Genomic DNA, 14,830 nt, shown 5'->3' on the forward strand with positions numbered 1-14,830 from the left:
ATTGCATAAAGCTACTGGACATTAATGGATCAAAGAAATTCATCCAACATAGCAAAAGAGGCAATGCGAAATAAAAGACAGAATCTGTCAAAACAGAACAGTCCGTAAAGATGGATTTTATTAGGCCACCAGACTTGCTCAAACGAAAATGCTCAAATTGAATGAAAGTTGCGTACATATCTGAGGATCACTCACGTAAATTGGCATAATTTTCTGAGTTACCTACAGAGAATTAGACCCAGATTCGTGACAGCAAAGAAATCTGTTTCTGCGCAGATAATCCAAATCTAGTACTTACTTTTCTATCAAAGACTTTACTTGGCACAACAAAACTTAAAACTAAGATAAGGAGAGGTTGCTACAGTAGTAAACAACTTCCAAGACACAAATATAAAAACAAAGTGCTGTAGTAAAATAACACATGGGTTATCTCCCAAGAAGTTCTTTCTTTATAGCCATTAAGATGGGCTCAGCAGTTTTAATGATGCACTCGCAAGAAATAGTATTTGGAGCGAAAGAGAGCATCAAGAGGCAAATTCAAAACACATTTAAGTCTAAAATGCTTCCTATGCATAGGAATCTTGTAAATAAACAAGTTCATGAAGAGCAAAGTAACAAGCATAGGAAGATAAAACAAGTGTAGCTTCAAAAATTTCAGCACATAGAGAGGTGTTTTAGTAACATGAAAATTTCTACAACCATATTTTCCTCTCTCATAATAATTTTCAGTAGCATCATGAGCAAACTCAACAATGTAACTATCACATAAAGCATTCTTATCATGAGTCTCATGCATAAAATTATTACTCTCCACGTAAGCATAATCAATTTTATTAGTTGTAGTGGGAGCAAATTCAACAAAGTGGCCATCATCATATATAGGAGGCATATTGTAATCATAAAAGAAAATTTTCTCCTCAATTCTTGGGGTACTAAAAAGATCCTGCTCATCAGAGCCAGCTTCCCCAAGCTTAGAATTTTCCATAGCATTAGCAACAATGGTGTTCAAAGCATCCATAGTAATAACATTCCCATTAGCATGCGTATAAAGTTCCATGGGTTTTTTAATTCTCTCTTCAAACACATCATGTCCTAATTCAAGATAAAGTTCATAAAGATCTCTCATATTTTTGTAGTTTTCCATTATGCTTAACTAGTGAAATAAAAACATGCATGATATTAAGTAAAGTAAAACAAGTAACTAATTTTTTTGTGTTTTTGATATAGAGTGCAAGACAGTAAATAAAGTAAAGCTAGCAACTAATTTTTTTTTGTGTTTTGATATAATGCAGCAAACAAAGTAGTAAATAAAATAAAGCAAGACAAAAACAAAGTAAAGAGATTGGGAAGTGGAGACTCCCCTTGCAGCGTGTCTTGATCTCCCGGCAACGGCGCCAGAAAATATGCTTGATGGCGTGTATTTCACACGTTCGTTGGGCAACCCCAAGAGGAAGTATGATGCGCACAGCAGCAAGTTTTCCCTCAGAAAGAAACCAAGGTTTATCGAACCAGGAGGAGCCAAGAAGCACGTTGAAGGTTGATGGCGGCGGGATGTAGTGCGGCGCAACACCGGAGATTCCGGCGCCAACGTGGAACCTGCACAACACAACCAAAGTACTTTGCCCCAACGAAACGAGTGAGGTTGTCAATCTCACCGGCTTGCTGTAACAAAGGATTAACCGTATTGTGTGGAAGATGATTGTTTGCAGAGAAAATAGTAAAAACAAGTATTGCAGCAGATTTGTATTTCGGTATTAAAGAATGGACCGGGGTCCACAGTTCACTAGAGGTGTCTCTCCCATAAGATAAAAGCATGTTGGGTGAACAAATTACGGTCGGGCAATTGACAAATAGAGAGAGCATAACAATGCACATACATGACATGATAAGTATAGTGAGATTTAATTGGGCATTACGACAAAGTACATAGACCGCCATCCAAGCCGCATCTATGCCTAAAAAGTCCACCTTCGAGGTTATCATCCGAACCCCCTCCGGTATTAAGTTGCAAAGCAACGAGACAATTGCATTAAGTATGGTGCGTAATGTAATCAATAACTACATCCTCGAACATAGCATCAATGTTTTATCCCTAGTGGCAACAGCACAACACAACCTTAGAACTTTCTGTCACTGTCCCAGGTGTCAATGCAGACATGAACCCACTATCGAGCATAAGTACTCCCTCTTGGAGTTAAAAGTAAAAACTTGGCCAGAGCCTCTACTAGAAACGGAGAGCATGCAAGATCATAAACAACACATGTATAATAACTTGATAATTAACATGACATAGTATTCTCTATCCATCGGATCCCGACAAACACAACATATAGAATTACATATAGATGATCTTGATCATGTTAGGCAGCTCACAAGATCCGACAATGATAGCACAATGGGGAGAAGACAACCATCTAGCTACTGCTATGGACCCATAGTCCGGGGGTAGACTACTCACTCATCACTCCGGAGGCGACCATGGCGGCGTAGAGTCCTCCGGGAGATGATTCCCCTCTCCGGCGGGGTGCGGAGGCGATCTCCTGGATCCCCGAGATGGGATCGGCGGCGACGGCGTCTCAGTAAGGTTTTCCGTATCGTGGCTCTCGGTACTGGGGGTTTCGTCACGGAGGCTTTAAGTAGGCGGAAGGGTAGGTCAAGAGGCGGCACGAGGGCCCCACACCACAGGGCCGCGCGGCCAAGGGGGGCCGCGCCGCCTAGGGTGTGGCCCCTCGTGGCCCCTCTTCGTCTCTCCTTCGGACTTCGGAAGCTTCGTGGAAAAATAGGCCCACGGGCTTTAATTTCGTCCAATTCCGAGAATATTTCGTTACTAGGACTTCGAAACCAAAAACAGCGAGAAAACGACAAGCGGCACTTCGGCATCTTGTTAATAGGTTAGTTCCAGAAAATGCACAAATATGACATAAAGTGTGCATAAAACATGTAGGTATCATCAATAATATGGCATAGAACATAAGAAATTATCGATACGTCGGAGACGTATCAGGAAGCGATAAAGTGGGCCCCGCAGGACACGCGTCGCGCGCTGCGTGAGGGGGTTGGGGAAGACGCGATCCCCCCGGGGAATCAGATCATTTTCCTTTTGGAATTTCATAGGTGAGCTGTTTGGTTGCCACAGAATTGGGCGGTCATTTCATTTAGGAAATCCAGCAAAATGATACCATGGGTAAACATGATTCCGAGCTGAAACTTGTTATTCGCGTTTCTCCATGGAAGCCATTTACAAATTCAATATTGAATTCTACTGTCATTTGCAATTCTTGTGGCAACCAAACAAGTGTCCATTTCTAGAATTACAATGTAAATGAAATGAATACGTGTATTTATTTCAAAATGCTACAAATGAAAGAAAAGTCGGGCTTCCAAACGACTTCTTATATTTTTTTGACAATCAATACCACATATATTTATAGTAACAAATAGTACATGGTAGAGATACATGATCAACGATTACAAAATAAAGTCTAAAAGATAGTAACAAATCTTCGAGGTCTTCAAACTCTTTCTTCTTATAGAACACAATCTTGTACTCTTTTGAAGGCATCCAGAGATAGATAATATGAACCATAGACCTGTAAATACCGACGAAAATTCTCCCATAATTTTTTGAGCCGCGATGAAGATTACGTATACGCACACATCCATTAAAGCAATCATTCAACATCGGCAAGAGTGCCAACACCAGTATGTCAGGGAATAACAACCGACTAGCTTTGTCGTCATCGCCGATGGAGAGCCGAGAGTACGAATCACCATTATCGAGGACGTACCAGCCGGGACAAAAAGTGCGAGGATAATCCTCCTCGCGGCAACAACGACAAAAGATCCGAAATCGACCTGGCGAAGCAAGATCTGAAGGCTTATTCCTAGAGAATTGTAATCATTCAACATCACCATTGACTCCGAGAAGAATATCTCGTCGCCGAACGAAAGGACAAAAATCACTTATTGCAGACGATGTCATCTCCATTTAGGGAAACCAACAAGAATACGGTTACCAAAATCTTAACATAATCTAATGAAAACAATAATTTTATTGCAAACTACACGCATAGATCGGGTTCCCCACTCCTCTCGATGCTGACGAAGCCGACCGGAGGAGGGGGAACCGATCTGTGGATGAGGATAAAGTGGAGGCGGCTAGGGTTGAGGCGGCGGCTGCGCGTGCGTGCGTGTTCAACCTTCGTGATCTTGTGTCTAGCATTAATTGTTTCAACTGGATTGCTAACTCCGGTAAGTCGGAAACTAAGTTAGAAGTTAGAGCCCAATCAACTATAGCATCGTGATTCGTGCATATGAGAATTACACATTAATGTGTAATTGCATCTGCACATATATATGCAATTGCATATCCTTTTGCGTAATTGCATATGCACATATATATGCAATTGCATATCCTTTTGCCCCAATTACGCGTGAATTACACATGAAACCAGGTTAGCCGGAAATTAAGCTAATTCTCGGTCTTATTTCAAACGAACACAACAAAAATAGACATTAGTTTTAAAAAATCAAAGTACTCACTCAGATGAATATTATTTGATGCTAAAATAGATATATCTAGACACGAATAAGAGGGAGTATAATATTTATACACAATATTCCTTTGTAAACATGTGCATTTCTCGGGCTAGGCCAGGACTAAAAAAACGTCTAACGCTGAAACCTGGTTTGGCCTGACTTTTGAGATTAAAAACTAGACCGGAGCATGGCCTGAACAAGGAAAAGCCCGATCCGATCTTATAGCCTAAATCCCTTATTTACATGCCCGAGCCCGGCCTGCTTAAGAGCATCTCCAGCCGCGTCTCCCAAAGTGTCCCCCAAAGGGATTTGGGGCGCGCCGGACAAAAAAACCGTTCCAGCCGCGTCCCCCAAAGCCCATTTTTGTCCGGCGCGCCCCGATACGGTGTCCGGCGCCCCGAGCCCGTCCCCGTCCCACAGGGGACGCACCGGGGACGCCGGACACAACGAAAAGCGAGGCGGAAGTTATTGGCGGTGCAGTTCCCGCAGCGACGCAGCGACGGTGCAGTTCCCGCAGCGATGCAGCGACGCGTCCCGTCGCGCCTAGCTCTGCGTGCCGGCGTTAATGCGCGCCACCGCTCCTCCGCCTCCCTCCGGCCTATAAAAGGGTCGCCTCTCATCGTCCCTCTCACACACAAACCCTAGCGCCTCTCTCCCAAACCCTAGCCGCCACCATCTCAACAAGACTCGACGCTATGTCCGGTAGAGGCGGAGGCCGACCTCGCGGCCGTGGTCGTGGTCGTGGCCGCGCGCGAGCTGAACGCTCGCCGTAGCCTTCCACGCCGCCGGCTTCATCATCGTCGGAGATGGACGTGGAGCCGGACGTGCGGTTCGAGTTCGTCCTCGTCCTCAAGGGCGACCGCGCGGCATCCGGAGGCTGCCGGACTCCTTCGCCGACTACGTCGCCGGCGACGATCGCCCGCGCACGATGCATCCGCGGGAGGCTGCGTGCGGCTACTACCGGTGGATCGTCGACATGATCTACGACGCGCGCGGCAAGATGTACCTCAACATCGGCTGGGAGAAGTTCGCGCGGCACCACAACCTCCAAGCCGGATTCATCCTCATGTTCTCCTACTTCGGCGACAGGGACATGAGCGTCAAGGTCTTCGACGAGACGCGGTGCCGCCGGGACTACCACGGCGACAGCACCGACGAGGAGGACGACTGAGTGTTCTTTCTTCGCAGCGAACACGTGCACGGAGGTTTCTGGATGTTCGCCTCCTCGGTAGAACCAACAAGGGCACCATCCTCCCGCTGGATTTTCCAGTTTAGGTGACTGGGTGTGTCCTCGAGTGTTCTTTCTTAGCATCGAACATAGGAAATCTTCGATGCACGGCCTAGTTAGGTTTAGTTTCTTTGCAAAATTTTATATTTGTGTCCACGACGGTTCAAACTATGTATTAGTTTGTGGAAAACCATGTGCCTAACTGTGTTTTCGTGTAAACCACGTTCCAAATTATGTATTAGTTTTTTTAAATTGAAATAAAAAAATAAAAAATATATTTTAAATGTTTGGGGGAGACGTTTGAGGGACGCGGCTGGGGAGCGACGTCCCCCAAAGGCGGCACGAACAAAACACGTCCCCCAAACGCTCAATCCGGCGCGGTTTGGGGGACGCTTTGGGGGACGCGGCTGGAGATGCTCTAACGTTTGGTCTCCAAATTCAGGCCCAAGCCTGGTCTGAAATGTAAACCCAGCACATCTAGGATTTTCAGGCCCTTCGGGACGGGCCATCCATGCCCAGGTGTAAGTGTCTGTCGCTATCCGTGGGGACCGAAAGCAAGGTTCATTGGTGACCCGCAGACATACAGCGCAACACGGGCATGTTTGTTTTAGAGGAAACACAACCCAAAATTATGGTGGGTTTGCGATCGCACGACGGGTCGCACACCCTTCGGTGGCCCACGGGTCAGTGAACTAATAGCCACTTTCATTTATTTTTGGAGGCTACATGTATACATTCCGATCAAAAGCATAACTAGAATAAAGTAAACTATATTAGGGCCCTACCACCGGCGTAGCTGGTTTGCCCTCGCTTGCTCAGCACTCGCCACCCACCGCACCTCTGGCCTCCCTACCATAGTTTCCTTGGCCCTTGTCGCTGCACCTTGGATGCCACGGGACGGATGGCTTCACTGACCCGCCACATCCTCTCGCGGGTGTCTTGCCTCCTCACAGTCCGGGCATATCTCATGGCCTGCCGTTGGGCAGCCTCCAGTTGTGCCACCTCGTGAGTGGCGGTGATCGCTGCCGCTTTCGTGTCAACATACGACTCGATTTCGACGGCCCTTGCCGCATGCCCTTGCATCCTACGGGAGCCGCTCCGACGACACATGCACGGCTATGAAGGTAACCTTCTTGCGGGCCACCTGTTCTCCCTCCAGTGCGGTGTCATGGTAGCTTGATGGCGAGTGGCCTCTGTAGATGCCTGCTCAAGGATCTCTTCCACCGCCCGATTGGAGCCCAAGTATGCGCAGGCACGGCGCTCTGCCGCCATGAACTAGCTAGCAGCCTATAGGGAACGCGTATAGAAAACAAAAATATCCCTACACATTAAACCATAATCATGTGCGAGATGGGAGGTAAGAGATCATTGATAACTCCAGGAGGAGAAGATCAGTGTAGCACCTCTCAATGTAGAAGTAGGGTATCAATCCATAGGAGCAAGAAGAAAAAAACTATTTATTCTCTACAACTAAACTGTCACAAGGTTTAGTTGATTATGCACTAAATAATTTAAGGAAACAATGAAAGTTGATTTAGTATAAGAAAATAAAGTGAAATAAAATATTAATGTAGTGTCCCAATCCTCTTCAATTTAACAAGACAAGGCAAAGGTTTTCTTTTATAGGAACAATGCACATGGTTTCATGAGTTTACTCAATCTTCTCTCTCTCCATATATGATGTGATCATGCTATAGATAATAAAAGTACATACAAATTTCATGATTTGTTGGTAATTTTTATGATGGCTACGTGTCCTAAAACACATAGTTAAAAGAAATACTCATTTGTGTTGTTGTTGTCACTCTTGTAAGAACAACGTTGGTTATTGACGAGGGTTAACCTTCGCAATGTCCATGGATACGTTCATGCCAGTAGCTCCCGAGATTCTAATCGAGTCGTAGACTCGGGTTGAATCTCCAAATCATGACTCATTCATTTGTACAGAGAACCTGAAGTTTTGGATGACTCATTTATCATTTTCGATATATACATATTTTGTCATGGGGATATTAGTAAACAATCTTGATGCTTCTAATGGATCAGGAACCAGTTAATTGCTCCTAGGCAAAAACATCGTTAACCTACTTCAAACTCGAGTCCCCGGACTCGAATCCGATATATGTTGGTAGCTCGGGCTGCAGAGGTCTTATCGAAATCTAAATTCCAGTTTTATGTTTCGGAACCCAACGCGTCCGTCGGAATTTTTTGATCATATCATGGATATGGAAATTATTTAGCAGAGCGCAGCTTGTGCGAGTGTCGGGCCACACATGACGGATCCCAGGGTCTTATCTTCATGCTTACGAACATGGTATTCGGACATTTTATTGCGGTGGACACGGTCTAAGAATATGAACTTTGTATTGACTGCCTTGTTTGGCTGATGCAATGGCTGAAGTTGTCGAGTTCTTGTTTACCCGAAATTTGACATTTTCGTCGGGCACGCAATCGACGCTCCCGATGGAAGTAATTTACAAGTCTATGATTCCGGTGTTTGCCATCGATAATGGACTCAAAGACTTATCCTCTTCTATGTTTGTCTACTTCCATGTCATCTAGATGAATTTGTCTATCCAAAATGCAAAGAGAGAGAGAGTAAGATTTTCCCGCGCTTAATTAGCTCTTAATTTTATCCATCTCAGGTCTTTTTTGAACACTACCTTGGCTGCATATAGGCTTGAAGGTTGATTGTTAAAGATGAAGGATTTCGTTACTTTCCACATGGCCCAAGCACCTAGAAGCAATATTTCCATGAAGAAAGGTTGATGAATTCCTTGCTTAAGGCTGCCAATTGAGTCAAGGTAAAGTTTATTCCACTGCAGATTCCAACCAGGACATATTTTTTCGATGAAAGACGCTTTATTACTCAAAAATTTTAAGCATTATACCCAACCTCTGCATAAGTAAGATGCACACAACCGCACTAACATACGACGTCGAACGATACAGAAGATAAAATAATTAAACAAGCGCAGTACACGTGATCAACTTAGAATCAGTATGAACACCTAGGGTGGCGGAGGTACAATCCACAGATTACACTCCATTCGAGCAAGCTCTAGAAAAATTGCAATGGTAAGCACATATAACTCATAATTTTGTCGTGTAAAGTCATTACACGTTGGGTATGTGTAGTCTGGAAAGGAAAAAAATGTTTTCCTTTGTAAAATAAATGTCTTTGAGCAGCAGGATCAAAGTGAAACAAAGTGTGTGACCATACAAAATATTATCGTAAAGCACGATCTATACCTAAAGTTGCTTTGTTCTTATCATTTTTTTCAACCAATCACGGTGTGGATCGTACGGGAACACGTTTTGTTTTGCAGCCTGTCTAGTCAAAAAAAAAAAAAGGGTTCGTGTGATGAGAGGGACGTACGGCCACGTGCTCCACTACTTAATTTTTGGTTGAGCCAGCCGACTTCTCTACATAGTGGAAGAAGGCAAAGCAAAAAAGAAAAAAAAAAACCTTGTCGCTGTCGCCTTTCACGCGGCGCACCCAACCCTTTGCACTGCCTCCGCCGTCCACGAGCTTAACAGGGTTGGCGAGTTGATCTTGAGCGTGGCGCAGGCGATGTGCCTATTGGCGGCCTCCGTGAAGTGCACCCCGTCCCAGGACACGAACTCCGACGGGTCGGCGCACGCCGCCGTCCCCGCCGCGCCGCAGAAGGCCGTCATGTTGAAGTTGTAGGCGCCCTTCCCGCCGCCGCAGCACGCCGCCAGCGGCTTATCCCTAAACCCTGCATGCGATCGCGTGCGCGTTCCAGGAAAGAAAAAGCCTCGATCATTTAACTGATTACTAATCGTGAACCTGCGAGCAGGAGGCTGTTGATAGTACCGTATTTTCGCGGGGAAACGATGAAGTCGGCGACGGCGGCGTAGAGGTCTGCATAGAGGATGGCCACGCCCGGGTGAGCTCGCCGGAGCTGACGGAGCATGCCGTTCAGCGCGCGGTTGTGCAGCTCCGCGAGATCGTTGAGCTCCGTGATGCATCCGGTCTCCGGGTCGTAGTCGCCGCTCCTGTAGAGGGCCAGCAGCTGCGGCTCGCAGCCGAGCGGTATCATGCCGGGAACTAGGACCGTTCTCGCGCCGGCGGCGATCACCTCCTGCATACATGCATATGGTTTCATACATCTTCATGGTTCATACACCATATTAATGATCGTTGCAGTGGTGAACTAGCTAGCTAGATAGCTTACGGTCAGGACTGAACGGACGGCGGCGACGATGTGCGGCACGAAGGTCCGCAACTCCCCGACCCCAACGGTGTTGTTCCCCAAGGCCACGAGGTAGTCATTCACTCCAATCTCCCCGACCAGGAACAGCGACCTCGCCATCATCCTTCTCCCCTCTATATTATGGTAAGATGATGGGGAAAAGATATCATGTTTTCCTTTACAGCATGCATGCATACTACTACCTCCGTCCCAAGTAATAAGGCGCACGCGTATTCAAAGACGAACTTTGACCATAAAAATTAAGCAACAAAATCTTAGTTATATTATATGTAATTAGTATCGTTGGATTCGTATTGAAAAGCACTTTCTAATTATGTTAATTTTATAGAAACAAGCTTTATATATTTGAAGTAATACTCAGTCAAACGAAAAGCACGTAAAACGAGGGCGCCTTATTCCTTGAATCGGAGGTAGTACTGACATCCCACTATACATACTAGTTCGTAACGCACGTGTGGATATATAAATAAACTCATATTGAGAAAACTATATATGGACTAGAGTAGAAATCAAACTAGCTAGCAACATGGTTTCATTACCGTGAACCGAGCCAAGAAGCTGTAAAACGTCCTTGAACCAGCTGGTTTGGTTTGTGAAAGTAACAGGCACGAACGGCTTAAGCCCTCTGCTGTCGAAGAAATCTGGGCCAAGCGCCGTTGATCCACCCACCGCGAAGTTTACGCCGCGCCGGAAATCGCCTGCACTCTTGCCGGCGAGATACGGCCTTGGGTTCGGTAGCCCCAGCGCCTCAACTGTACAAAGCATATCATCATTTATATGTACATGGTAATATCGTCGAAAACTGCCGGATAACTTGGTGGTGATCGAGTGGTCACCGATGAAGTCGATGACGAGCCGGCCGTCGGACGCCCGACCGGTGGGGTGGCGGAAGAAGGTCTCGCCGTATGGCGGCCGGCTGGATGGCCCCGAACCGGTGGCCGCTAGACGTAGCGAGTTCCCGGTGTCGGTGAGGGAGTCGCCGAAGCTGAAGATGCCGGAGTAGCGCGTGCCGCGGGGCGCAGCACCGGCAGCGACGTCGACGACGGGGAGGAGCGCCACCGCCAAGAGAAATCGTGAAAATGGCGCCATCGTCCAAAACCTCCCTTCGTGTCTGCGTGCGTGCCTGCCTTCCTATCCTGTGCTGTTACGATTTGTGGAGCTGTGGGGCATTTGTAGCGATGGATGTGCGTGGCTCGAGACCAGGTTAAAGAGAAGGGGCCGCCGTTGAAGATGATGTAGGAGAGAGAGACTTGACTGTGGTCTATGGACGTCATCATCTACTATAATCTACTGGAAAGCAGCCGCGTGTGTTCGCGTGTAAAACGATGGGAGCTGGGGAAGGCCGAAGATCGACGCGCGTATGGACACTGGAGACCTCAAACGGAATTCCACTACTAGCTCGAATCTGCCACAGCAAGCCATACACTACGGGCGAGCGAATGTGAGTGCTTCGCGGCGTGCTGTCCGCGTCAAAATTGATTAACTCCTAAACTATTGTTGCACGATTTTCCTTTTTTGATGTGCGATATTTTTTGTTGTATAAAAACGTTTTATACAAAAAGTGAATTTTTTCTCTGAGATATTTTTTGTTGTAAGAAATTTTACACAGAAAATGATAGGTATTTTTTTTTCTTGTACGATATTTTTTGGTGTCAGAACTTTCATACATAAAAATGATGCATATATTAGTATATTAAATCCAGTATACAAACTTGCAACAAACAAATAAGAAGTTCAAAAATCTTTTTTTTAGATTAAGCTGCTATATATTAAACATTTGACAGATCCAAACATTTATCCATCGCCCCATGCCATCTGGTTGCATCGGGCAAGACTAACAAACTAGCTATCTATGTCAGCACCACCCATGCCATGGTCATACCCCCATGGAGTCGTTGCCGCATAGAATCTAAGGCTACCGCTTCGGCATCCACCGTCCTGGCCACAAATCCACCCCTAACATCTATCGCAAACTTGTAGCACCACCAGCGTTAAGCACCGCAAGACCATTCCTGCAAGGAGGCAACAGTGAGTGCATCATAGCATCCTACTCCAATAGATCCTAGGTTTTAACGGAGGACTTAAGACACCCTATCGGTACATGGTTATAGTTCTCAAACAGTGCAAACATGAAGGAGAACGGTGCCCAAGGCCGTTGTCCATGACATCAAAGTGCAATCTCGACTACCAAGCCCCACAAGAGAGCTTAGACAACGGGAGACACGAGCCAATCAACGTGATTTCTTCACCGACCATCGAACCAACGACATACCAAAAGCGTCATGGCACCTCACGTCGTGACACTCACGCCATGCCGCGCCGAGGGGACATGTTCGCGTGCAGGATGCAAGATCCTACATCGTCCCCTTTAGGGGCACTCAGTAATGACGTGAGTCAAGTTTGCGAGTAACATCCCAGTGCCCCTCCTCCAACCAGCTCCAACCAGCAATTGTCCCGCCTAGATATGGGACCCAACACCGCACCTACGGCCACACGAGTGCAAGGCCACCGGGCCAATCTCCACCACCCCATCGGCATCGGGTAGCCGCAACAACAACGCCACAAGCTCCGACATCCCATATTCCCATAGGCCCTCCAACACGTATGGAAAGATGCAGATCACGGTTCCACCACCGCCACCCGCCGAGTGGCTTCATGGGCGGCATCATCCAACGATGGGAAAGTTGTGTTGCCGGCCGTCGGAACATCACCACCGTTGGCGTTCAGACAGAGCTAGGGGGTTGTTGACAAGGAACTTCGTGGCACTTCCCATTACCATTTTTCTGAAATGTTTTTGGACAGCTTGCAAATAATTATAGTGCCCATACTCTTTAAAATACTACAAATTTCTGACAATTCAAAAGTCGTGCTACCCATGTAGAATTTCCAGGCATATCATAGTCTGACATGGACGTGACACTGTCACTAAAATACTACACTGACAACATCTCAACACTGTGCACTTCACGGCGATCAATCCAAGAGCGTGAGACAGCCAACTAGTGGCAGCAAGTCGCGAGCGACGACCATGGAGTTCCTGCAGGACAGCATCCCCATGGTGTCCGTGGCGGCGGCGGCCGCCGCGCTGTACGCGCGCGCGTCTTCGTCCGTCCTCCGCCCGGGCTTCCCGCGCCTCGTCGCGCTGCTCCCGCTCTTCCCATTCCTCGTCGCCGCCCCCTTGGCCTTCACTTCCTCCGCCATCATCCGGGCCACCGTCGCCTTCTTCCTCGCCTGGCTCTGCGCGTTCAAGCTCCTCCTTCTCGCCGCCGGCCGCGGGCCGCTCGACCCCGCCCTCCCCGTGCTCACGTTCCTCCTCACCGCCTTGCTCCCCGTCAAGCTCCGGCAGCGGCGCGGCGGTGCGGGAGCGGCGGCGTCGACCGAAGCCAGCAGACCGGGTATGTCACTGGTTTCTTGCGCGGTCAAGGCGGCGGTCATAGCCGTCATCCTCCGCCTCTACAAGTTCAACAACCAGCTCCATCTCTACGTGCGCCTCGCCTTGTACGGCGTCCACATATACTGCTTCCTGGACCTCTTCTTCCCCTGCATCGCGCTCGCCGTCGGCGCGCTCGGCATGGAGACGGAGCCGCAGTTCGACCGGCCGTACCTGGCGTCGTCGCTGCGCGACTTCTGGGGACGGCGGTGGAACCTCATGGTGCCCGCCATCCTCCGGCCGTCCGTGTACGACCCCGTGCGCGCTCGCGCCGGGAACCCCGCCGGCGTGCTGGCCACCTTCCTCGTGTCCGGGCTGATGCACGAAGGTATGGTGTACTACCTCAGCCTGCGGCGGCCGAACGGCGGGATGACCGCCTTCTTCCTGCTACACGGCGTTTGCTGCGTCGCCGAGGGGTGGTGCGCGCGGGGGTGGACGGCGAGGGGGTTGCCGTCGCCACCGCGGGCCGTGGCGACGCTACTGGTGGTGCTGTTCGTCGCGGCCACATCATTCTGGCTCTTCTTCCCGCCGTTGTGCAAGGACGGGGTAGAGGAGAAGCTGTTGGAGGAGTGGGCTGCCGTGGCGGCCTTCTTCCTCGACGCCGGCAAGAAGATTACATGGTATGGCTAACGGACGGGGAATCAGTGACTTGCAAACAGCAAGTCACCACCTGCCCCCCTTGCATCCAATGTTCACTGTCCATCCAACGGTTCAAACAAAACTGAATGGAACATCCACTGCTTCTAGGCAGCTTGCATTGTCTTGTCAGTTGTCACAGACTCACAGAAGCAGAAACCACGATTGGAGGACGGGCTACATGGTGTGGCCGTTTTTTGAAAAAATCGAAAATTGCATTTGTAAGTTTCAAAAAAATAAGAAACAAAATTCCAGGTGCATACAGTGTTGAACTCTACTACTAACAAAAATATGAATTAAAAATTATTCTAGGCTAGACAAATATGACAAAAATTTCAACTTTCAAAATGTGACACCCAGATCCGCACATTCGTGTTCATCTTTCGATGCAGAGGCCGGGACGCCGCCTCCATATCGAAAAAAAAGATCCACACATTCGTCATTTTCGCTGAGATCAAAATACAACGAATTTCAGACTCATTTTTTGCACACTAGTAGACTTTGTTATTATCTACATCAAGAATTTTTGTTCCGAATTTTTTAAACTTTCAAATGTAGTTTTCGAATTTCTCCAAAAACAAGCTACATGTAGCTCGGGAGCTATTTGGCCACTCTCCTCACAGAAGTGACAAGTGTAGCTTATTAACGTCCGAGAGGTGAAAAATGAAAGATCATTGGTAGGATGGTAGGTTGAATTTAAGCCGTATATCAATTTGTGTCGAGAAAAGTTGTTACATACTCCCTCCGATTTTAATATAA

The 14,830-nt window shown here is 47.6% G+C and overlaps 2 protein-coding genes across 2 annotated transcripts; one reads left to right on the forward strand and one right to left on the reverse strand.

Moving 5' to 3' along the window:
- Window positions 1–9,230: 9,230 nt before the first annotated feature.
- LOC124677242 (GDSL esterase/lipase At1g28590-like) lies at window positions 9,231–11,134 on the reverse strand. Its single transcript, XM_047213240.1, has 5 exons — window positions 10,842–11,134; window positions 10,545–10,757; window positions 9,967–10,118; window positions 9,606–9,873; window positions 9,231–9,507 (listed from the first exon to the last, which is right to left on the reverse strand). Exons 1-5 carry the CDS (start codon window positions 11,092–11,094, stop codon window positions 9,254–9,256), a joined length of 1,140 nt encoding a protein of 379 aa, XP_047069196.1. The 5' UTR covers window positions 11,095–11,134; the 3' UTR covers window positions 9,231–9,253.
- A 1,899-nt stretch (window positions 11,135–13,033) lies between these two features.
- On the forward strand, window positions 13,034–14,135 carry LOC124669723 (acyl-CoA--sterol O-acyltransferase 1-like). The gene has a single exon (XM_047206285.1). It carries the CDS (start codon window positions 13,034–13,036, stop codon window positions 14,063–14,065), a length of 1,032 nt encoding a protein of 343 aa, XP_047062241.1. The 3' UTR covers window positions 14,066–14,135.
- The last annotated feature ends 695 nt before the right edge of the window (window positions 14,136–14,830 follow it).

Source organism: Lolium rigidum, chromosome 7 (genome assembly GCF_022539505.1).
Source record: "Lolium rigidum isolate FL_2022 chromosome 7, APGP_CSIRO_Lrig_0.1, whole genome shotgun sequence".
Classification (NCBI taxonomy): Eukaryota; Viridiplantae; Streptophyta; class Magnoliopsida; order Poales; family Poaceae; genus Lolium; species Lolium rigidum.